This window comes from Salminus brasiliensis, chromosome 2 (assembly GCF_030463535.1).
Source record: "Salminus brasiliensis chromosome 2, fSalBra1.hap2, whole genome shotgun sequence".
Taxonomy (NCBI): domain Eukaryota; kingdom Metazoa; phylum Chordata; class Actinopteri; order Characiformes; family Bryconidae; genus Salminus; species Salminus brasiliensis.
In genome coordinates, this window is record NC_132879.1 from 12,046,309 (window position 1) to 12,071,332 (window position 25,024).

The 25,024-nt window shown below is 45.2% G+C and overlaps 1 protein-coding gene across 1 annotated transcript; it reads right to left on the reverse strand.

The window, feature by feature from the left end:
* Nucleotides 1-25,024, reverse strand: LOC140544262 (adhesion G protein-coupled receptor B1-like). The gene is made up of 31 exons (XM_072667712.1): nucleotides 24,553-25,024; nucleotides 19,039-19,963; nucleotides 17,751-17,900; nucleotides 17,559-17,654; nucleotides 17,288-17,449; nucleotides 16,999-17,163; nucleotides 16,045-16,209; nucleotides 15,774-15,938; nucleotides 15,564-15,665; nucleotides 15,210-15,316; nucleotides 14,869-15,063; nucleotides 14,619-14,687; nucleotides 13,357-13,465; nucleotides 13,111-13,254; nucleotides 12,921-12,996; nucleotides 12,463-12,565; nucleotides 11,776-11,819; nucleotides 9,808-9,931; nucleotides 7,229-7,332; nucleotides 7,013-7,115; nucleotides 6,632-6,852; nucleotides 6,458-6,524; nucleotides 6,247-6,332; nucleotides 5,552-5,723; nucleotides 5,357-5,452; nucleotides 5,142-5,178; nucleotides 3,975-4,615; nucleotides 3,564-3,599; nucleotides 3,150-3,254; nucleotides 2,697-2,747; nucleotides 1-2,229 (listed from the first exon to the last, which is right to left on the reverse strand). The coding sequence occupies exons 2-31, from the start codon at nucleotides 19,760-19,762 to the stop codon at nucleotides 2,032-2,034; spliced, it is 4,617 nt and encodes a 1,538-aa protein (XP_072523813.1). The 5' UTR covers nucleotides 19,763-19,963; nucleotides 24,553-25,024; the 3' UTR covers nucleotides 1-2,031.

Genomic DNA, 25,024 nt, shown 5'->3' on the forward strand with positions numbered 1-25,024 from the left:
TTATAATATAGATTTTTCTTTTATTAGAAATAACACATATTCATCTTGTGCTCTGAAAACTGTACACGTGGAAAAAAATAAAAGTATAATCCAGAAATGTAAAAGGACAGAAAACATCCAGGAAGGGATTTGATCACCTTGTACCGTGTAAGACTGAAACAAGAGGGAAGGTTATTGGCACATAGAGTGACAGACAGAGTTCCAAAACACAGGACAATACAATTCAGTAATCTCAAACAATCAGGGGGCATCGAGTAGAAAACCAAAGGTATTTACCTGAAACTCTATGGTCTAATATTCTTTATATATAATATCTCTATTTTCATCTCCCAGAATTGATATTGGTCACAGGACTCATGTGTCATGTGCTTTCATCCATTACATTTATGGAGAAAGAGTCTTTGATTGCTAATGAGTCCTTATACAGTGTTTTCATAATAAATGTGTCTATATGCTCTATAAACATGGTACAAAATCTCTGAAAATAACAAAAAAGAACCTGCCAAGGGTCTGACATTAGCCTCGCTTGAGCATCAAGCGTCCGTCGTCATATTGCACAGTTATCTTTCACTCTGTCTGCACAACGTGAGAGTCTGTTTGCAGTCTCTACAAGCTGGCACTGTGGAAGTTCTGATGAAGTTCAGGGGAGGGAGGATGAGAATAGCCTCAGTTAATGTGCTGAGGTGCCCCAAGGCCCAGTAATAGGGTCTATGAGGTTTTTTTTAATAATGTATTTTTTTGTCTAGTTCACAAGGCCGTAGAAAGAGCTGAAGTAGCAGAAATGGAGGCAACACAAAAGATGATATAATCCAATCCAGGCCTTCAGTAGAGGACAAACAGTATCCACTGCAACACAGTCACTGGCGCCCAGCCTTTTGGTACCTAGAATGCACCGGGGTTGCTCCAGACGCGGCTGTGGTGTCATGCGAGTGGGGCATGTCTTGGGTTTGAGTCTCTGTGAAGCCACACCTCCACTTCGTCTCCTCTGCACTCTCTTTCATTATGTTCTTCATGACGTTTTTGGGATTTGGTGAGATGTTTCATATTGAACGTAAAACTTCCCAGATGGTAGCAACGAAGACAAAAGTAAATAATTGACATACCATCTTCAAACCAAAGAAAAAAGGAACGAAACCTTAAAATATAAATCATATTCATAACGATTTTCAAATTGATAACAAGAACACATAAAACACCAATGATAACTGTAACAATAAAGGTAACGATCAGCTCTTGTAGTCCTATTCAGGCCTTGAATACAAATCCAGGAAAGCTATGCTGAGAGACTCTGAATAGAGTTCAGTGGAAGAGTCTATAATAAGCTCCATAGAAGCAGCTCTACACAAAGCGATAAAACAACAAACCACAGCGTAAACATTTCGCAACATGCGTCCATCCACCGCAGGGTCGGAAATACCCCAGAGGCTGCTGGGAGGTAACTCAACGCTTGTCTTCCCCCCCAGCAAGTGGAGAGGTGCTGGAAGAGGCCCCCGAAGAGACCGAGCTCGAGCGTCCGAGTGATCGGACGGTACTTCGGCTAGAGGCCCCGCCCCTTTCCATGCTGAAGTCGAAGGAAAAACTGAAAAGGCACAGGCATGAAGACCACACCTCTCCTAGACCAGACGGAAGAGTAATGGGAGAAGCTCTTGGCGGAACAACCTTTGCCAACCTCTTTGTGCCCAGAGGAGAACCAAAGCCAAGCAATCAAATCTCCCTCCTCCACTAACATTACCGTCAAATGCTACTGCCTGACAGCTACTGGTGAAGCCTGAGGGCACATAAATGCATACGCTGTGCGTACACCATTCCTTTCTTTCTTTCTTTCTTTCTCTATGCTTCCCTCTTTAATTCTTTGGATGTCAGGAGATGGTTTTTGGTTCTCTTCTTTCTTCTTCTCTGCTTAATTCCTTCATCCTTCCGCTCTATCCATCTTCTTCCGCTTCCCCAATTCCCTTCAGATTCTGCCATCTTTTCCTTCCTTCCCAAACCAAAAGGAGCCAGGGGTGTACAGGGGTTTTCTTAGCAAGGCCTTCACACCTCCGTCTGCAGGTCAATGATGTCCTGTCCCACCAGAGGGATGGTGGTGCCGGCCTTTTCCCACTCCACGGTGGGCAGCTCAAGAGGGGACGCCGCCAGGGGCTCAAGGTCTTTCCGTACCCATGCAGGGGGCGACGTCTGTGACCGTGGCATGCTTTCCCACGACCGCTCTCCTGGGGCCTGCTGCTTGTCCTAAAGGTGAAAGAAAAAGAGATGGAGAAAGAGTTAGACTAGTAGGTAAGTGTTGCATGCTTTTGTGGTGTTAGTTACTTATGGCCTCATGCCTGACCTCTACTTCATCTACTTTTATTTTAGCTAAGTCTATTCTAAGGTATATTTATAATACTATCACTGTCAGTATATTAGTTTTACAGTATCATGTGTGGATTGATCTGTGTTAGACCCAAGTGCTTGTTGCCGTCTACAAACAGTTAGCCAACCCCATGTTTGAACAGTTGGTTAATAAAATATGAATAGCTGATTTTTTGGTCCCAAGCCACAAAATGAATCATTCTAAACCCATTACTTTGACAAGCAGAGTACACATAGTACTGCTTGTGACAATGCAAAAGAGCCGCTGGTTCTGCTGAGCTGTGCAGAAAGCAGGCAGCATATTGTGGCTGTCTAGACTGAAGAAATAAGGCTAATCTGAAACTTACGCTGTGGCTGGTTTTGTCACTTCCCGCAGAAGACACGCTCCATCTCACAGACTGCGGAGGAGAAAAAAGGAAGACTAAATTAGGAAAATGAGATGAAACTTGCTGCATCATTTTCAGGACTTGGAAGAGTAAAAGGGTGAGCTGAGTTTTCTCTGAACTGCTATTTTCTGCTTCCACTTCTAACCCTTCTATTTATTCTCCTCTCTCAGCAGAAGCAATTTAAGATGGGCCTTGACTGAAGACGATAGTGAAGATAAAGTGAGAGAAATGCTGGACGGCTGAACTAAAGGCTGGTCTGGCTTTGGTCTCAGACAGATTTGGGTCTTTGTGATAAACATAGTTTGTGATGCGAACTGTACTCTGTCGACATCTTGTCATCTAACGGCGTTTGTTACTATTCTAAGTGCTCTTAATTGAATCTCGTCTGCGTTTGTCTGGTTATTTGCGTCTCACCTTGCTGTCGGAAGCAGGTGACTCTCTGTCCTTCTCAGCATGATGTAATTTTCTGTTGAGGTCTTGGAACATGTTCTGATGGCGCTTCCGTGTATGCATGATCTTCTGCAGGAAACAGGATAGAGAAAATGTAGGATTCCATTAGAAATCACTAAAGAACATCTTAGCATCCATCACATCCCAGATTGAGCTACTGCAGAACACATCAAATTGCTTCTCAGTTCTGAATTATTGGTATGACTTAAGAGTGCAATTTGATGTTCTGTTCTAATTAATGCAGAAAAAATGCTGAAATTTAGATTTTTCTTTTTTTTTGTTCACAGATTGAACTAAAACTAAAGTAAGGGACTAATTATGTACTAATGCATCTCTAAACGTTGCTGCTGTGTAGGTGAGTTATGAAAACATAATCACCTCAAAGTCAAGCTCAGCATAACGAGATTTCTGCCTCTGCGATAAGGGAATTGGAGGGAAGGTGGGAGAAGAAAAAGAGAAAAACAAGGAATGGATATTAGACAAGCCGTTTTTTAAGCAAAGTGATACAAATGTGCCTTTCTGGTTTTTATTTATATATGTTTTAATGTTAAACTTCAAACATAAGAGACTACAGAGATATTTCAACCATAAAATCCACTGTTTATAATAAGAAAAGCTAGCGTAGGCAGCAAAAGCTAGCCATCTAAAGCTAGCTAGAACTTCCTTCCTTCATTTTACTTCATAATTACCAAATAAGCAGTTTAGAGGAAGCTGTTCTTTACTGTGACAAATTGGTCAGATTTGTTGGTAATCAGTCTTCAGCTTCTACATTTTTTTGCAACTACTTACCCCCTCGCTAACTTCCAGTGAGCTCATAGACAGCGTGGAGATGGTCTCGCTCTTGGACATCATGGAGTTCATGGAGTCGAAGGTGTCTCCCAGGCTGCTGGTCATGTGGCTCTCGCTGGAGATGTTGTGCAGGTTCTGGACGGGCGAGTCACGCTCTTCAGAGTAGGAAACGCTGAGGCGGTCGGCTGGGAGCGTCCTGCTGGCGTACGCGGCCTGGGGCTCTGCGTAGCCAGCGCTCATGTGCATGAGGCGGGCCTGGGGCAACTGCTCCACGCTGATGTTGTACTTGGTGGTGGAGGACGGCTCCTCTTTGGGCTTGGAGCGCAGGGTGGATGTGGTGTTGGGCATTAGCACGTAGCCACTGGCATCCATGCCGTTACCTTCAGCTTGGCTTCGCGCCAGGTCCACGTCCATCTGCTTGAAGATGTCGCTGTCGCACACGTAGACGGGCTTTCCGCAAGTTGGGTCGACTCCACGGCCCTTCTCCCTCCGCAGGGTCAGCGTGTGGCTGGAGTACTCGGGAACAGCCTGCATATGCGCTTTGGCGCTGGGGTTGGAGGGAAGGGTGTGGAAGTTTGGGCCCATGGGCAGCGGCAGCTGGGGAGGAGGCATCTTCTCCTCTGAAGAGCTCTTCATGCCACCTGATGAGAGGAGCACAGAATGATGCATCTGGTTAGGTGCATGTCTAAATGTTTGAAGGCAGGGGTAACTAACCCAGAACATGGATCTCTACTGTACTGCAGGTTTCACTTTCAACTCTAAATCGTATTTGTCAGCTAAATAAGGACTTGAAGACACCAATTAGGACGAAGTGTGGTTAATGAAGGTTAGAGAGAGATTCTACAGAGTAACCTTTTGTTCTATATTGTACCAATAAGGAACTGATCAGTCAAATCAGTTAAGGAGCCCATTTTGTTCAGAGTGTCTTGATTCAAGACATTTTCCAATGTGGAATAAATAAAGGGTGGCTAAATATTTTGCTTTTGCTAATATGCTAATATTAAATTCTCAAAGTTATAAAAGTAATAGATTTGAATAAGAAGATGGGCTTTATCTAACGCTGTAGCCGCAAGCTAACACACTTCTGGTCACAATATAATGATACACCAGTCTACAACACAATACGCAGCAATTCAGTTTGTTATAACACATTTATGCTAATCTTACCTGTTCTGTTGGAGTCAGCATCCTTTTCGAAGTCACCCTGTGAGAGCGGGAAAAGGGTGGGAGGAGGAAAAACGAGGAAGAAATAATTAAAATCAACAGCTATTTGTGATGGCTGCTGGTCATCATGTAAAATGCATGAGAATGTTAATGTGGCCTAGAGTTTGCATGGAATATGTGTCGTATATGTGTGTGCGAACAGGCTGTGTGGGACTCACCAAGCGCTGTGTGTGGCCGTTCTGCAGTGAGCTCCCAGAATCCCCATTCCCGTCGTCCTTGCGGTCAACTACGCGGCACTTCACAGCTTCCTGAACCTGCAGCACACACGTGCGTAATGTGAATCAGCACACGTTTCCTACCCAGAGCTAATTCTCTATTGTAGGGATCATGAGTTTGCCTGTTTGTCGGCTCACCTCTCTGCGCAGGATGCAGTGAACCATGACGATGATGAAGCCCTCAAGTGAGTCGAAGACGGCAAAGAGGATCTGGAAGAGAGCCGAGCGCCGGTCTGTGATTGCCAGCACTGCTGACATCCATGTGAGGGCCAGCAGAGGAAGAACCACACATGAACTCCAGAGAGACGCCCTGCAGGGCAAACGGAGAACAGCATCCATGTTAGGCAAAGGCAGTGTGGCACTGTGTACTGAATGTAATGTAGTGTTTGGATAAATTGATGATCAGGAGCGTCTGAATGCACCAGTGTCTTCTAGGCTCTTATTTGCCTCACAAATCCATTCCATATTTATCATAAATATCATTTGTGTTTGTGAAGAACCTTTTAATCCATCGAATCCTATGTTTATTATTCAGTTATTAAGCATAATGCAGAAACTACTGTGAACTGTTTGCTTTAGAGTCCCACAGGGTTCTATTTTAGGGCCTACTAAACTGATGTAGATTATGATAATAATGTAGTTTAACACCTGTGGAACTGCTTTGTGGGCTTACATTCAGGGTCTAAATGCCTAATTATGTGGATATGAAGGTACTTTACAAATGTAAATGTTCTTCACACTCACATATCTTTTACAAAAATGGTTCTTCTATAGCATTGCTCAAAGAATCTTTATTGCACATTTATTTTTGAGGGATTTTGCCCTGCTCTTACCCTGCTCTCTCCTTCAGCTTCACATCTGTGATGCCATCCTTGGACACCAGCTTATTAAAGACCAGAATACCAATCACCATGTTCACCTGAAACACACACAAGCATACAGTGAGGCCTACAAAAACACCCAGGCACTTATACTTGTCTGCTTATACTTGTATAATATAAACTGGCACACATAAATATCACCAATGTGAATGTGTGCATTTACCAGGACGACGGCAGCTGCGGGACCAACAAACGAGTAGAGAAGCCCTCCCTCAAGAGACAGCCAGCAGCTATAGAAGAGAGAGGATTCATTGAGTAAAAGAGCCAAAGTTCAGAAAGAGAGAGAGAAAGAGAGAGAGACATAGAGACAAAGACAGAGAGATAGAACGATACTCACTAGTTGACCGTGCCGTATCCCTTGGCCTTAGTGAATCCCACAGAGACGGCCACCACCAGGGCGGGCAGCCCCCAGCCCAGGCACAGGAAGCGCTTGCGGATGATCCGGTTGCGCAGACGACCTGTCACGGCCATGTAGGATTGCCATGCCTCTGTCAGAACCCAGCAGAAGGAGGACAAGAAGAAGAAATGCAGGAAGGCTGCGACCAGCGTGCACATGACCTGCAGAGAGAAAAGGGCACAGGGGAGGGTCGGGGGAGAGGGTTAGTCTGCTAATGGATAGATAAATATATCATAGATCATAACTATGGAACTAATGTATACGTTCTGTAGTGATAAGAGTTGGGAACCTACGTACAGGCCCATAGAGTTGATGTCATACCTTGTTGCGAGCCTGTGTTTGACCAATCAGAATGAGCGCATTGGAGCAGATGATTGACAGGCAGAAATTGATAAGGATGACTGAGCGCTCTGAGCGGATATACCTGAGGACAACAGAAAACAGTCAATTGGTCAATTAGTGGGTATTGGCTATATATTTTTTATGTTAAATATATATGTGTGTGTGTGTGTGGGGGGGGTGTATATGTGTCCTTACTTCCAAACAGAGACGTAGATGATGATGAGCAGCAGCAGGGTGAGTGATGACACCCCACATCCCACGATCATCGTAACCGACGGCAACAGGTTCTTATCCATGTTCTAATCAGGAGACATGAGACGTGCATTTGAGTTATCATTCACACAGACTCGCTTACACACACTCTAAGGCATACACACACACACACACATGAATTCGCTGTTGTCCCTTCAGGCAGCATGAATGGCAGAAGTAGGGCAGTGCAGAGGGAAGGAGAAATGAAGGTGAGAGAATGAGACACAGGGAGAGAGAGAGGGAGAGTGTGTGCATATATGTGTGTGTGTGTGTGTGTGTGTACTCTGCAGGGGCCAGGTGGGCTATTCTCACCTCAGCATTAATCAGTGTTGCTGTGTGGTGGACACTAAATGCCCATTGTGTGCCAGCGGGCACCACACACTGACTGCCCTTTGGTGACTAAATTAAGTCAGACAGAGTGTGTGGACCAGTTGTAGGCCAATAAATGGCCGGTGCAGGCTTTCTGGCATGGCCAATCATTAGAAAGCAATTCAGCTGCTGCATACTGGTGTGTACTGGAGTACACTGGGAATATTACCTTTTGATGGTACTACATTACATGTTTGTAATAGAGATGTGTGTGAAGGATCTAATGGATATAAGTGGATCTAAAGGTTCCATAAAGAAAGGAGTGTGGAGAACCTTTACAATTCTTCACAAACCTACAAATCTTTCCTGGTTCTTCAGACCTTCAAAAGGTTCTTCACACTCTTTTACACATTTTTCTATTACAAACATTCTTCTTTATGGAGCCAAATGTGGTTCTTCTATGGCACCGCCCACAGAACCATGTAAAGCACTTTTATCTTTAAGAGTGTACCAGTTGCACCAGTACGACCAGTGAGAAAGCTCTGCTCGGACAGTATAGGATTTGAACTGAGATGAACTGAAGCTACAGTGGAGGAAAGCACAGTCTGCACTGCTTTTATCTTGCAGAAGAAACAGACAGGGGGAGATGAATCCTAGCTGGTGTGACCCAGATAGACGTCTGACAGGCTTTGCCCTTGAAAGATGGAATATTTGTCTCTCTCTCTCCCCAAAATAAAAAAAACCTCATGGAAAGCAGGACGAGGAGGCCGCAGAGAATACACACACGTTTCTGGACAGAACTGGCTGTACTGCTCCTCTCACAGTAATGGTGTGGACTGGTCGAGGGTATTTATGAGACTAAAGGGAGCCAGAAACGAGGACTGCTTGGGTTTTCTTGAGGAGTTAGAGCTTATCGAGTACGAGCAGTGAGTGCTGCAGTGTTTTTCTCCTTTCTTTCCCTCTCGCGTCTCTCTGGTGATCATACACCTCGCAGGCAACAAGAAGTAGTGAAAATGTCTCCTTTGCAAAAAAAACGGAGGGCGGGGGGGACTTTGCTTCATCTCTGATTGGGTAGCCGCTTGGTATCACTAGCTGTGTGAGGTGAGTTTTAGCTGCAGTCGCCCTGGTGATGGTGTGTACATATGTAAATGTGTGTGAAGAGATAATGTGGAATGGTAGAATGTAGACTATTGAAATAACTAAATCATAAATAATAATATTGTAAATCATAATGATCAAATCAAAATCAAAATAGTCAGGGGGGTGTATCTGTCTGTATGACCAAAAACTGACCATCAACAGGTCCTACAGACATTCACACACACAAAAAGAATATATACATACATATTACATCTATATGATAGTATAGTATCTATATACTTAATCTTTAACATAAACACACTCACACATACATATATACAATTATTAATATATAGACACCTATGAAGCTATGCAGCTGTGTCAGTGTATACATTAGTATGGAAGGGGAGGGGTTGTTTTTCTTTCCCCTCTCTCCATTTTCTATACCACATACACACGCACACACACACACACTCATACAAACACACTCCGCGCTGCGGATGCCGTTGCCAAGGCAACTGGAGAACAAAATGGTAGAGAGGCAGAGAGGTAGAGGCACAGGCTCTAATCACATACAGAGCAGCTAATGTGCACGAGTGGAACGTGCAGGCTGCAGGTGTCTTCTTCAAACCTGGAACAAGGTTCTGGGCAAGGTTCTGCTTTCTTTTTTCCTTTTTGCAATCACATGCAGTGCGATACATCTCTTGGAGACAATGGCACACGATGCAGTTCATGCACTCTGATCCACCATGTAGATTAAAATGAGACATGGCACAGAAATCCATGAATTGAGTTTATGTTCTAGTGAATGCAAGGTCTTTCACATCTGCCCTTATCAGTGATCAGTAATCAATAAACAAATTGATCAACAACCCACAGCTTTGATAGGTTGCAAACATGCAAATCTATGCAATTTTTTAAATACAATAAACACACTGGTTTGACTGTGAAGGCAATTAAAGGTGCAAAAGAAGCCAGACAGCATCCAACACCATTTAATCATTACCCCACAGATCCTCTTTAACATTACCCTGTGCTCATCACTCACCACACACACACACACACACACACACACATATACATGCAGCCAAAACACACGCACCCTCATGCTCATTCACACTGTTTGGACTTACCGAGTCTGGGTTTGGCCGTGCTAAAATGGCGAAGGTGGAAAGCGAGTCACACACACATTTGGTTCTGGAGTCGAGCGCGAGCGCTCTGCAGCCGCGAGCCGACCACGAGCCCAGCAGAGAAGCACTGCACGAGGGGAGAGAGAGGAGGTGGGGGGGGTCGAGACAGAGAGAAAGAAGACAGGGAGAGTGGGAGAGAGAGAGAGAGAGGGGGAGAGAGATGCGCACAGAGTAAGAGAGAGGGAGAGAGAGGGAGGAAAAAAATTCTCAGTGAAAAACAATGAACCTTTCTCCAACCCTTGGGAATTCAGCATTCAGGTTAAGCACAGCTTCTGTCAGTGGCAAAAAGACGAGGAGAAGAGGAGAAAGAGATCAAGAGGCGAGCCTTCGTCTTCAAGGACATCAGTGCTTCTCACTGTACTGGCTGACTGACTGAGTTTTAGTCTTTTTATGGTCTTTTAGTGTGTTTTAATGCTGGTACATTCAGATACTGCAGTCATTAAGCAGCACCGATGTTGCTGCATGGTCCACACTGCTGGAATACACGGGAACAGATCTTTGGAGAAGGTTAGAGACTGGAGCAAGCCTCAAGTCCAGTTAATTGGACTTAGTTGTTGGTCCAAAATCAAAATGGAAGGGGGGGGGGTGTCATCATAATTTGCATATTATTGCTATCATATTAAATTATGTCTTTTTTTCATTCAAGTTCTTTACTATTTAAACACGCTAGCATCCTTTTACATTTTGTCAGTATTTCATCATGAATAGATTATGAATAATAATTAATAAAATCTTTTTACATTGACTTCCATTGAAAGAAAGATTTTTTTCTACTATAAAATTGTTGTTTTGGAGATACTTAGATTGTTTAGTCTGCCGATTCCTGTTTTCCTCCGCTAGGTCACCAAATTAGGGGGTCATCAATTATACTAATTTTCATTCTTTTTACATTTTTATTTCTCTGCATTATTTGAACACATTAGTCACTCTCCACATTCTGAGAACATTGCATGATAAATTGACCAATAGAAATGCTTTAAAATGACTTGGAATAAAATCTTTGTGCATTGACTTTCATTGAGACTGAGACTGTTTTTGTCTCCTACTGTAAAGATACTGTTTTGAAGATACTTGGTTGTGTTTGGAGTGTGACAGTATGCATAGTGCATTTCTATAAGCAGGCCAAATGCTCTCTCTCTCTCTCTCTCTCTCTCTCTCTCTCTCTCTCTCTGTCTCTCTCTCTCTGAGAGATGGTGTAGTTGCCATGGCGCTGTTGGCAGTAGACATGGTTTGTGGCTGAGGGGGTTGGATTTCAGGTCACATGACCTAGGCTAGAAAAAGACAGAACCCACAGAACTGGACAAGGGTCAAATAGGTGGAGGGGGCGGAGAAAAAGAACCTCGGTGACAACCCATCCCTCTAGCTGCACTTAATGACATTTGGCCTTGCCCTTTTCTTCCTGACCTGGCAGCCGCTGACCATGGCTTGTTCTCCTTCACCTGTTTTCTCTTTCAATTTGTGTGTGTGTGTGCGTGTGTGTTCTTCGGGCTAGAGCACGGAAGATGAAAGTGTTTCAGTGTTTATATCAACTTGGAGTTCAAGTGTGTGAATCTATCTAAATGCAAATGGCCCACCTGCGCTTTTGGGGGCATGTGCTCTGTTTTGTGTGTCAGTGTGTGTCTATATGTGTGTGTGTGTTTCTCCTGGTACACTGATGTATGTCTTCAAATCTCCCAGAGGAGACAGTTTAGTTTTCTCCTGCGTTTTCAAATGGAGGACAGGACCAAGTTGTGTGAAGATGACTTGGACGTTGCCGTGGTGACACATGGCATTGGGGGCAGTTGGGTGTCAGTGGCTTTTTCGGCTGTGAAAGTGTCAGGGCCAACTGGCCAGCTAACTTCAGAGAGCGCACACACACTCACTCAGCAACATACACACTTAGAAATCACAAGCTACAGAATTAACACTTACGTTTCGCTCTCGTCCCAGGCAATGCATGTCTCATTGATGGTGCCCTGCAGAGCGAGAGAGAACAACGGTGCATATGTGAGTATCACAGCAGTGAGCATCTCCTTATGGGATCGCTCCAGAACAGTCTGTATCATCCTATCCCATATGGAAAGCTGATATATGGCCATATATAAGCACATAGCAGAAATGATTAGTTATTTATTCTACAAAGGCAAATGTACTGCATATATATATATGTGTGTGTGTGTGTGTGTGTGTGTAAGGATCATGTACATATATTTCTATACATGAATGTAGAAAATATTTGTAAATATAAATATTCTAGACCATATGTATATGAAATATATGTATGCCATAGTTTTGTAAAGGGTTAAGATCTTTTTACTTTCTTATGTGAAATTAACATTTTAGAGATACAAGGTTTTTGTTTGATGACTATTTTCTGTCATATATGGCTCAATATATATGTCACACATATATGTTTGTATATGTTGCTGTATGACGTACAATATTTAAAAATATAATAATCTGATAAAAAGTTGGTATATATGTTTCATATTCTTTAAAATGTGACAGATCTATGTTGTATATAAAGGGATTCCATATATTGTATTATATGTTATATACTTTAAATGTATTACTGCCATTAACATTTAGTTAATGCTGCTGCAGGCAGGTTTCACTCACATTGTGCAGGTGGGGGAACTCAATCTCCACAGGTGCAGTCAGGAACCCAGGGTTGGGCTTCACAGTTACAGTGACAATCTTGGAGTTCAGCAAGGTGCTGTTGCTGGGGGGTTCAATTGCACATGGATTGTGTTAGGTAAGGTTTTTCACTTTCAACACATTTCATAGACAAGTGATGGATTTTACATGGATAGAAGCATACGCCTGCTGTAGTGTATCTAGTATTGCAATAAACATTGGTAACAGTAAAGATAAGCCTTTGAATTCTAGCTAATTTATAACAGCTGAGATGTATTGATATATTTCACAGTAATGCTTTAGTCTGTGTAGGTATGTCTTTTTTTTAGTCCAGCCCTTTTTTTTCAAGGTAGTGCAGAGGACAAGACAGAGACAGTGCGGCGGACTGTGCAAGGACACCATGTGTGCTTGTCTGTAAGAGTGTGTGTGAGCATGTGTACCTCTGTAGAGACAGAATAGGGCCTAGGTTTCTGTACAGAACAATGCCAGTCACAAAGCCTGTGCTGTCTTCGGCACCTGCAAACAGATCCAGCAAGAATGGATGTGAGTACAAATGAGACATATTGGGACATAGGCCCATGGTGTTCCACTGGGCATATAGGTGCATAAGTTCAGACTGTCTGAGTGTACCTGGGACATCCAAACTCAGCGCATTGCGGGACACTACGATCTTCTCTTCAGAGTTGCGCACCCATTCCATCATGCCTCTCCATCCCTTCATTGGAAACGTCACATCAGAAGTCATGGTTTTGGGGCGCTTCTGGATGCTCAGCTCTGATAGGACCACAGAAAGTGGGAGTCAGGTAAGTGAAACCACATGGCTTTGCTGGGGGCTTCAGTTTAGTGGCATCTTTGCAGGCTTTCCTGCAAACTTACCAAGGTTCTCTGTCACTTCATAAATGTCCTGGAAATCTCTCATCTGCTTGCCGATCATGTCAATGAAGTCTTCAATCAGGCTGAAGAAGTCCTTGATGCTGCCTCCCATCTGAGAAAGATGGATAATTCGTGTGAACATAGAGTATACACTCAGTTTGGTTGTATATGGACACTGAACTTCCTTGGTTCCATAAATGGTTTGGTGGCTGATTCACTCGTACGTGTGGAGTGAGTATGTGAGGGATTTCGTACGTCCGTCTGACGCAGACGTGCGTGTGTGTGTAGGCGCGAGGTGCTCGCATTCCCTGCCCTTCACATTTCTCTGCCTATACAGCTCCTGTTCTCTCACGGGCTGCCATGACAACACACAGATTGTCGTGTAGGCGGTGTGAGTCGAACTTGCTTTCTTTTTTCTTAAACTCTTTTTTTGCTTAAACTCATTCACCATGGTAATTCTAGCAAGACTGAACACTGGAGGTCAGACCAAAGCAAGACTGCTCGCGTAATCGGCACCTTCTCAAAACCCCAAACTCTAAGTCAAATGGGTTTGATAGGACTGAGAAAAGGGCCTTTGCCTCTTAACAGTGGCAGACATTTTGGCGGGTGATAGCAGCATCTACCAAGAACCCTTTAACCAGGCATCCTAAGGGTACTTTTAGTTGCCATGGTTGTTTATATCACCAATGCCTTTACTAAAGAAGAACCCTTGAAGAACCCTTTTTATTAAAGTCTTGAAAGACCTGGAGACTTCCATATCTCATTCTCCTGTTCCTTCACTATTACATACACTCAGCAATGGCCATGTTCAATACTAATGAAATCCCTAATAGCATTTGGGATGGGTAGACTGATGCATGCGAGGCTCCTAGTGTTCTAGCACACTACACTGTGTATGAGCAAGACAGTCCATATCAGTAGGAGTATTGGAGCTTTTTTTTTTACTATTATTTTTGGACAGGAACAATCTGAGTGGGCCACGTCAGCTTCATATGGGAGACACGAATGGGAGGATCATGAATCACCCTGTGCTCTTAGGTATAACTCACCCAGAAAGGCATCTTAATGTTGACTAATGGTGCTCAGTGCCAGCTGTGAACTCATGCACTGCACCTTTCCCAGCCCACACTACAGGGCCATTCTGTCTTCCACTCTAATGAGTCAGTTTCTATATTCACTAGCAAGGCATTGGGGAAATGGGCTCTGGAGATAATGAGAATGTCGAAAGTGTTAAGAGAGACACACACACACACACACATACTTACCAGCTGTGTCTCTTCCCATTTGCCATGGTGTTCCTCCTTCAGTAAATTGCTGATTGTCTGAGCATAGTTCTAAGTGGAAAGGGAAACAACAACTTTCAATTGGGTGCCTGAATGGCATCGAATTAGGCACTGCTGCTAGAAGTGCAACACTACATAAGCCACAATAATTGCAAAAAGGTCCTGTCTGTCATGTTTTGCAGGTAAGTGTATTGTATAAATTATCTATTCAGAAGTTTGAAGCTGTAATTACCTCAACGTCAGCATTACTGAGGCTGTAACCAGATCCCCGGAAGATTTCTGTAGTGTTCTTCAGCACTTCCATGACTGCAAGCAGGTCTCCACTGTATTTCGTCCCATCATTCGAGGTCATCCTCAGTCTGGACAGCATCTCAGACACACCGTCAACTAATAAGCCTTTCTGTGACTTAGAGAAGTGCTCACGAGCCTAAGGGCACAATACAGGAAACAGCACGGTTATTACTACTATCTATCGTATGACTAATACTATCGTATAGTCATGGCAACCTTATTGGCAAGACAATGAGTCTTATCCATTAGTATGTGAAGTGTTTATGGGTTTTCTGATCATACCAGTGCCTGGATGTCTTCGTACTCCTTTGAGATGCATTTGATGTAGGTGGGGTTCTCCCAGAAGGCCAAGCCCACGGCATCCAATGTGCAACGACGAATGACCATGCCTGCAGTAAAGCAAATCAGAGGAGATGCATATTCCAGTGAGGACAAAAGAAAGGATAATGTAGGCCAGTGGGAAAGTTTGCAAGTTCCTCTAAAACAGGCTGTCCCTTATTTTGGATCAGCTTGCACTGACCCACAAATAGCATGCACTGGCTGCCTTGGATACGAGATAACACAGTGTATTGAGCATGTGAACATTCCCGCTCAGTCAATGACGGATGCTAATTGTTTGGGAGTTCTGTTCTGTACCTGTGGCATCAGAGGGGCAAGGAACAGCTGCAGTGTCACCAGCTGGTGTCCTCTTCCACACCACACTGCCATAGTTTTCCTCAACACAGATCTCATGGGGTTCTGCAGGGTACAATATTTGGCCCAGTTAAGTTTTGCACAGCTTGAGCAGGGAACAAAAAAGAAAAAACACAGGTGACACAATGACACGAGCATGGATTTGTTGTTTACCTGGGCATCTCTTTTCATTGCAGCGTCTAAGTTCAGCTTTGTCACCAACACAAGGTTCTCCACCGAAGAATGGCCCTTCGCACACTCTCTGCCTCTGCTGGCTGCCTCCTCCACATGTCTTGCTGCAGCTGCCCCAAGAGCTCCAGGAGAGCCATCTCCCGTCCACTAGGGGGCAGCAAGAAACCAGTCAGCACAACTCGCCATATGTTGTTGTTATCCATTTTGATCAGTGGCTGTGATTTTCTACCCTTCTGAACTACAATGTGCATACCTGGGCAGTCTCTGAGGAAGCAGTTGCTAGTCTCGCGCCAGTCTCCTCTGCACTCTGAGCCTCCATATGATGGGCCATTACACTCTCGTGTGCGCTGCATTGTCCCATTGGAGCAAGAAGCAGAGCATGCACTCCAGGCTGACCATTCATTCCAGGAGCCATCAACTGTGAAGCGATGACAAGGGCAATTAGCTTCACAATTGTCACAGTGAGAGGCACAGCGTCCATTCGCTAACTTCACTAATGGCTGTCCAGCAAAAGGCAGATTTGAACAAAAGCAAACAGCACTTTGGTTGCTTTTTGGGCAAGAGGTCTGCGAGGCATTCTCCTTGAAGCTTCCCTGTTAGACTGAAGAGATGTTGCGCTTCACTCCTAATGATGGAAGTCTTAGATGGGGTCAAAATAAGAGTTTATACTAATGAGGGCTCTCAAAGGAGTACTCATGTGTGTGTGTGTGATTTCCCAGTCAGATTAATGGACTGTCACACAGGGCTAATTAGGAGTCTCAGGAGCACATAAATTGCTTCACAAGCACCACTTCTTTAGAAGGATTCCTCCATGCAGAGGTCTGTAAGGAACCTGTATTTTCCCCCCACTGCCTTTAATCTTTAACCTTTTTGGACAATGTAAAGTGGAACACTTCACTTTTAAGGACTCTTCCCTCTGTCTTTTTATGGTGGGAAAAGTAGTGAAAAGCCAAAAATGTTCAGTCATTAGCATATGGCTCTTCTGAAAGCACCTAAACACTGTTGTACTATTGCACTGTTGAATGCACTTTATTAGCATTTATATAAAAATGCAGAAAATGTGCCAGCCGTTCAGTCATGCTCTGCGGTATTACACGGTTCAAGGCATGAGCATACTACGGACTCCAGTGCCATCTGGTGTTCAAACTGGAAATGACACTCCATTATTAAATAAGCCTTTATGCATTACCGTGCAAGCAATACTCACCAGGACACACAGCGATGTTGCAGAACTTGGTCTGTTTGCTGGGGCCTCTGCAGGGTTCTCCTCCATTATTGGGTGGCTTGCAGACGCGGACACGGTCACGGTAGCCACGTCCGCAGGTAGATGAGCACAAACTCCAGGGTGCCCACTCATCCCAGGCTCCATTTACTAGCGAGACAAAGATATGGAGATGTAAATGGTGCTAACGAAGTACAACACTGCTAAACACTGTGTACTGATAGTCGAGTACACAGGTCTTTGTAATTGTGTGTATCTAGGTGTATTTATTTACCTGGGCACACAACAGAGTTGTTGCAGGGTCTGTTCTCTCTCAGGGGGCCGGTGCACAGTGTGGTATGTGCGGATGTCATGCAGTTGCGTGTTCGACTCTGCCAGCCCTCACCACAGCTTACAGAACAGGCACTCCATGAAGACCACTGATCCTGACTTGCATCTACATCAAAGAGGGAGAGAAGTTAAGGATGATTGTCTAGTTTGGTGGCAAACTTGTTGTCTAAAAAAGCTTATTTCTGTGATCAGGTTAGTTGATTAATACATCTTACCTGGTTGAGGAGCCTGCAGAAGGCTGCTTTCCTCTCCATTGTCCCTCCTCTGGCCAATGATGGAGCGCAGAGCCTGGCTACGCTGGCGGACTTTACCTGTTCAAGTGAAGACAGGACTCGTTAGCTTCACTCCACTACCTACCTTTCCATTTCACTCTTATTAAGGCAAATGTGAAGGACAGCCACACTTACCAATGCAGGGTTGGGGGTTGCAGGCCCGTCCTTCTTCAACTACGCCCTCGCAGATGCCATCCTCGGGTTGGCATGCCCTGCTGCGAACCTGGATTCCACCACCGCACTCACTGCTGCACTCAGACCAACGACCCCAACCAGACCAGCCCTCTGCAAGAGAAAAGCAGGATTAGTATTATTATTAATATTCACATCATATGATAAGTTAAGGTTTAATTAAGTTACCCGAGAAGCTGTATAATAAGAGCTCTGATTTCAGTGACTTTGGGCTGCCAATGCTGCCATCTGGTGGAGAGCATTACAAACTGCACCCTGCCTGTTTTTTTTTGTTTGTTTGTTTTTTCATAAAAAGCACTACAGGGGCTTCATCTGTTCCAGGGATTTATGAGGCCTACACCAGACTCATAGGGCATGTGTCTACCAGTGTCTTATCATGAATTTATTTCAGGAGTCAATAAACCTGAAAACACCATCAATACGGCAGGGGAGGTTGAAAACATTTAAGAACGCCAACAAGAAAAAGAAGTGTTCTTTCGGCGTTGGCAGCTTTGAACAGCAAATGCCAGCGCGCTGCATGATAAAACAGCTTGAAAAGAGAATTTCATGCCCGCAGTGCTGGGTATGTTCGGTTTCGGTGCAGACAGACTGGTTACTATGGCAACCACAAGTGTAGAACATCGATTGCTTGCTCTCCCCGGCTGTGGAGGCATTGTTTGACAGTGGAATATTGCCTCCTGCCTCGCTTCGCTAACACCTCAATCTCGCTGAGAACACACACACACATGCTTCTGCTTCACATCTGGGCTAAGTGAGCGGCAACCCTCGCTGCCACTTCAATGGCAGGTTCTTGAAGCCTGGTTGAGACAAAGGGGGGGGGTCTTTATTTCACTGCAGCCGCTAAATCAACTGTTTATGACTCAGTAGCACAGCGGGGCTCTGATTCAACCGGATCTCTGGCTCCTGACATGGCAGGGTGGTTTGCAGAAGCTGTGAACATCAGTGCTCAGACTGAGAGAAAAGTTTCAAAAACATTCATGCAGAAGTTTGACTGAAAAAGTGGTCACCAAACTTTCCTTCCTGCTACGTTTGGCTCAAACCTCAAACTCAGAATTTCACCTCATCCATCTATTAAAGCCTTCTGAACTACTGATTATCATTTGGAGCAAGTGTGGCTTATAACAAATGGAGCTCAACTTTGTATGAAGGTAAATCTCCATCAGGTGGGTTGGCAACCACTTGGCTAAAGCCACTGGGGGACAACTATTCAAGCACTCAAAGACACACTTACTCATGATCTCGGCATCCCTGTAGTTGTCTCTCATGGTTGCTGTGCACTTGTCCATGTAGACTCCACCCCTGTAGCAGCCACCTGGCCTCCTCTTGGGTTGTTCCCAGCACTGGCAAGGGGTTGCCATGATGCCACATGGGTTACCGTGGGTGCTAGTTGCCAGGCAGTCTTCTAGCCACTTGCAGAGCATTTCACAGGCGGGTACACTAGGGTTCCTCTTGCCAACAACCAGGAACTCTGCACTGAACTGGCTGCCTTCATCGTCTGAACCTTCCTCAATCTCCAGAATCTCAGTGCCAATGCGGGGAACCACTTTTCTAACCTGCAGGAACTGCTTGCTGGACTCCAGGTAGGCCACAGAGGATGTAGCATCACACAGCCGCACCACCTCATCAAAGCTCTCCATGCCCAGGTAGGTACGTGAGGTCTCCAAGAAGGAGTCAAACTGGAAGGTCCTAATCTGACGTGGGGTGCAGGTCTCGGTGGGCTTGGTGATCTTCATGTAGACAGTGTAGCGACGGGGATCTGGGTTTTGCAGGGTCCAGGAGCATGGAGCCGAATGCAGGGCCGTTTTGGAGGAGAACAATCCGAAGAAGCGACTCTGTTCTAGGGTGGCGCAGGTGGCAGAGGCAGGTCCGGAGGGCGTAGCATTGGTCAGGCCAAGAAGAGCACACATACACAGGGCCAGGGAGAGGCCGGTCAATGAGAGGGTTCTCCACTCCATCTTCTCACTCTTGGAGGATGGATGGATAGGGCTGATCTGGATCACTTCTGCTCTCTTGGATGCTTGAGGGAAGTTCTTACTTCAAGATTTAAACTTGTAGGTTTTCTTGGTTTGGTTGTTTGTTTTTGTGCACTAAGTTGGCTTGGATGGAGGGTTGAAGACTTCACTAGAATAGTTGGGCCATATCTGTCTGTAGCAGATCTGTACAACAAAACACAGACAACAACAACTGACATTAGACTTACAGAGTGAAGTTACAGGTGAACTCAAGCAACCCAGGTGCAATTTACATTGTTCAGGGCTCATTTAGGACTGGAGATCTGCTGGGATGTGAGACAGGTAGCATGGCACTGACAGCAAATCACACATCTGCCGTTGGCTGTTGTGATCTCAGAGCCTCTGCTGTGATAAAAATCAGATCACCTCCTGATGAGTTGATAAGCCCTTGATTAGCATTAGTATGTGCACGCACGCACCCATTATCAGCATGGCCGCGTTTGAGTGGCCACAGCTAAAACACAGAGCAATTGCACTCAGACTATAATTACAGTGTGCTTCGCACCACATTTTTCCCTCAGTTCCATCGCTTCGCCTTTCTCTCGCTCCTCTGCCCACGCGCTAACACGTGGCCTGGCCGATTGCGTCAAACTGACGTCCGTGAAGATTCCACAAACGCCCACAAGAGGCTGGTGTCGCCTGGAGACTCCAATTTTGGTCCCTGCAGTTTTGAGAAGCCCAGCGGGAACTCTCACTTTCTGTCCCTTTCAAAAAAAGGGACTTGTCAACAAGGCAGACAAACTCATGCTTGCAATTTAATCTGCAGGGGTGGGTGACTGTGGAGCCATAGCAGGACTCCTGCCTGGGGCAGGTCAAGAAAGTTGCACTGAATAAAACTTGCAAATGTTGGTTCTGAATTCCTTCAGAAAGTTCAAAATGTCTTCTGCACTAATCAGAAAGGTGTCTGGAACATTCCTGGTCACACCTTGCAGGTACTGACACGTACTGCTTGATCTGTTGTCACAGAGACTGAAAGACTCAAATAGCAACAAAATAGAACCATGTTGAGCCCAACTTCCTCTAAAGGTCACTTGTCTTCTCACCCTCTTTTTGCATGCCTCCAGAACCATCCCTAACTTCGAAAGAAGGAGGAGCAAAGCGTGAGAATCACAGAGCTTCTCTCAGCAACCGGAAGCTTTCTTGCGCTCTCTGTGTGCCTTGTTGGCACGCTAAGTGGAACAGGGATGAAGGGAGACATTCAGCCACAGCTGAGCATGGAGAGAAGGATGGAGGGACGATTGTGGGGTCGAGAGAGAACGAGGGGATGTGAGAGCAGCTGGGATCACTTCTTCCTGCCGAGGTGTACTTGTGGGTCTAGGAAAGCATTCAGCCTTCTGCAATCAACAGCCTACCCACCAATGATCAGCATTGGTCTTAAAAGAGGTCCGCAGGTTAGCTTCGTCTGCTTTATCATCGTTCCTTTGCATGATGCTGCTGATGCTGCAGACTGTGCACAAACACCCAGTGCTGATATTATCACACTACCCAACTTACTTCCAGGAGATTTGGAGATCGGATGTGAAACTGTGTGAATGCATTATGCTGTGAAAGCTATAAGGTGACTCGCTCTTCTTTTCCGTGTCATCTGAAAGCTCTGCCGCTTCTAATGGGCTTATGTCCCACTTCCCTCCCAGCCCTCGCTCTCTATTGAATCTCACACACCGGAAGCCATTAAAAGCAAAATGAGTGCCCTAAAAGTCTCTCTCTTTCTCTTTCTCGCTCACCCCCTCCCTCCCTTCCTCTCTCTCTCCCTCTCCTCACTCAATCTCTCACTTACTCTCTGTCTCTCTCTCTCTCTGTCACTTTGCCTCTGTCTCTATCTCTCTCTCTCTCTTGCTCTTCTCCTGAAAGGCAGACTGAATTTAGACATTTCATCTGTAGTTATGGAAACAGATGATGGTTTACTTTTTGGGAGGTAGCTGAAGTGGAGAGAGAGGAGGAAGTAGAACGAGGGAGAGTAACGGATAGAAAGAGATGGGAGCCCGGCGGCAGACGCTGGGAGATAATTTATGCAGATTTGCTCCTGTTTTTGAGTGCCACTTGTGCAGCTTGAGTATTTACCTCGGGTGCGTCTGGCCCCTATCGCCAACAGCACCACCTGAACTGCGAACTGCATATCCTTGGTTACCAACATCTTCAAGCATGTCCCTAACACCCTACCATCTCCTGACCTGACATATACCTACTATCTCCCCTAAACTCTTTAACATCTACTTAACATCTTATTACATCTCCTAACATGTACCTAACAACCCCTTAACATCTCCTGACCTGACATCTACCTACTTTCTCCTTGCATCTCCTTCACATCTACCTATAATCTCCAAACATCTACTTAACATCTCATAACATCTCCTAACATGTATCTAACACCCTCTTACCATCTCCTGACCTGACATCTACCTACCTTCTCTCCTTAACTCCTTCACATCTACCTGTCACCTCCTACCATCTACTTAACATCTTATATCATCTCCCAAACGTCTCCTAGCACTTTAGGCAAGCCTTTCATCACCAGCCACGCGGTTTGGGATCCGGCTCGAGTTTGTGAAGCGCTGCAGCTGCAGCATTGTGCTGGGCGTGGGAGACTGCGAAGCCATCAAGTTTCGCCTGACTCATGCGGTGAAGAAGAGAATGCCGTTCCAACGTTACCATGGCAACTATGCCACTCTCTGGTTGCAAGCCCGTGCTACATTTTAATAAGCACTTTTTGAGTCTGAGGGACGGCTTTGAGCACCTGCAACAAGTAAGGGATTCATGACAAATCGCAGTTCATAGTGTTTATGATTATAGGATGAGGTTTTACTGCTTAGAGCACAATCATGCCAGACCTCTTTAATGGCTGTCTTATAATGTGTGAGTCAGACAGAGATCTGTTGTTGATCTGAGGTGCAAAGAAGCAGACCCTACTTTTTTCTGGCTGCTGACCCTTAAAGCAGCTGCATGCTTGACACCATCTGATCAGACACTTTGAGAGAGGCGGGCTTGTGTGTGCCCCTCGCTGCAAGGCAGCAGTGCTGCTGTTCAGCGCTTTTCTACGTTTTGCCTTTCCTTTCTGCTGACGCACTTGACTTAATGTTTCCTTCGGTCTCAGAAAAATAGTGTGCACGCTTTGGCTTTGGACAAGCGTGCCATGTGACTGCCCACACACATGCGCCTGTGTGGGAACAGGCAGTTGCACAGACACAAAAACACAGATACACAAACAAGCATTCAAATAGAGCAGCTTGCTGAATGTTTTGCACATCAATAGGAATCTCAGGTGATTCATCCTGAGATGATCAGTCTGGCACAGGCATGTTGTGTAAGCATGTGTGTGCAAGTGTGTGTGTGCAAGTGTGGAATTAACAGTACCCTAAGTCTAATGAATCCAGATTGTGCACAAACACTTGACTCCAACAGCCAGACACCACTGTGCCTCACAGACAGACAGACATAGATAGACAGACAAGCAGCTCTGGACACTGACAACTCAGCAATGGTTACTGGTTGGATTTTGCTGCATATGACCTTCTAAAAGGTGTTTCAACTAAGTGGAAAAGCTTCAGCATTTGATTGAATCCGGCCACTTTTATTTTTCTATGCATTAGACTGCATTAAATATGCAACATAAAACAAAGTAATAAAGCTTAATAAAGCCATAATTAGCTAAAGAAAAGGACTGACAGAGTGATCTGTCAAACAGGCAGAAAGCCCCACAAACTGCTTTCCTTCCAGAAGCATCTATGAGTTGAGTAGTTCAGATAACACGAGGGAAGCGCAGCTTTGTAGCGCGCAACTAACTCGAGCTGGAGTTTTCCCAATGCTGTGCGCTCCCTGCGTGAGTCTCTTTAAGTTAACTAACCGTTTGAAAGCGCGCACATTAAGGTCTTTGAGGCAAGTGCGCGCCTGCTGTTTGTTAAACAGAGTTAATAAACGTAAGGTGCTGCAAGGTCTAAAAAGTGTAAAGTATGTTTCAGGCTGCACTGCACGCAAGGTAGACGTGAACTGTGTTCTGCTTGTTTGATTCCAATGAAGTGTGCATCACTTTCTGGGAGTTACATTTCATTCCAATTGAATGTGCGTCACTTTTTACTCCCATCAATTGCGCACCAACTTTGTGCGCTGGTCTCTTCAATCCGGATCAATTTGCACTGCCTTTTTGCTGCAATTCCACGTGCAAGACTTTATGAACTTACATCCAATGTGCATCATTTTGTTCCTCCGATCCAGTGTGCACTGTCTCTCACTCTCTGAAAGCATAACCGCTGCAAATGCGCGTAAATCTCCCGTGCGTAAAACCGTGCGTAAAAGCGCAAAATGCTGGGGAACAACTGTCTCAGGCTTGCATACGTGTTAGGATCAAACCACCAAGAAAACTTACACGAGAGACAGTGAGGAGTCTGTCATGTAAGCCCTGCAGAGTGGCTCCAGTGTCATTTAGTTTCAGCACCGCGGACAGCGCAACAGCGCGCACGTGGAAACAGCACGGAACGGAGCGAAGGCGCAGCGCTTGCAAACTTTCTGCGCGCTTTGCTTTCAGTGCAGCCTTGTTATATCACATCTCCACAAGTTAACCTCCTGAAAAGCTGCGGTTGCATCTCAACTCACCTGCTGTAGCAAAACCAAGTAGCTGAGGAGAACGCGCAACAGCAGCCTTTGCAGAAAGAAATGCACGCGAGCATACACATAAGACATAGACATGAAAATATACAAACATGAGAGCCACGAGAGCCACTTTTCGACAGAGTTACCTTTAAAAAGAAGATCTTTCAGAAGATCTCTCCATCCGCGTCGTCGTCTCGTTCTCGCGCTGAAGGAAGGAACTTCTCCTTCACCACCTTCGTTCTCTTGGTCTGTTGGTTTGAAGTTGAAGACCAAGGGCTGTTGCGCGTGTTCGAGACGAGAGACCACCACAAGAGGTGGTTTCTTTGAAGTTCTTCAGACTGAGTGTCCTGGTCTCAGTGCAGTCCGTGTTCCACAAGCAGAGTAAAAAGGCTGTGAAGCGACTCTGACCAAACTCCAGAGAGTTTACTACCAACTTCTCTCGCTGCTAGTCCCTCTAAAGCTGAGGTCGAGCAGCAAGCGACGGAGCTCCAGCAGAAGCAGCAAACAAATGTTCTTTCACGAGCTTTCCTCCTTCTTCTTCAGCTCCTATCAGTGTTGGTACTTTAACTCCCGGCTTCGGAGTCCTCCTGCTTGTGGGTTCTGCACTGCACGCGGGCT

Coding starts and splice junctions, on each gene's coding strand:
- LOC140544262 (XM_072667712.1), bottom strand. CDS start 19,762: ATGGAGTGGAGAACCCTCTCATTGACCGGCCTCTCCCTGGCCCTGTGT. Junction 7,333..9,807: donor CACGGCCAAACCCAGACTCG/GTAAGTCCAAAC, acceptor TCTCCTGATTAG/AACATGGATAAGAACCTGTT. Junction 3,600..3,974: donor CACTGGAAGTTAGCGAGGGG/GTAAGTAGTTGC, acceptor CCCTTATCGCAG/AGGCAGAAATCTCGTTATGC.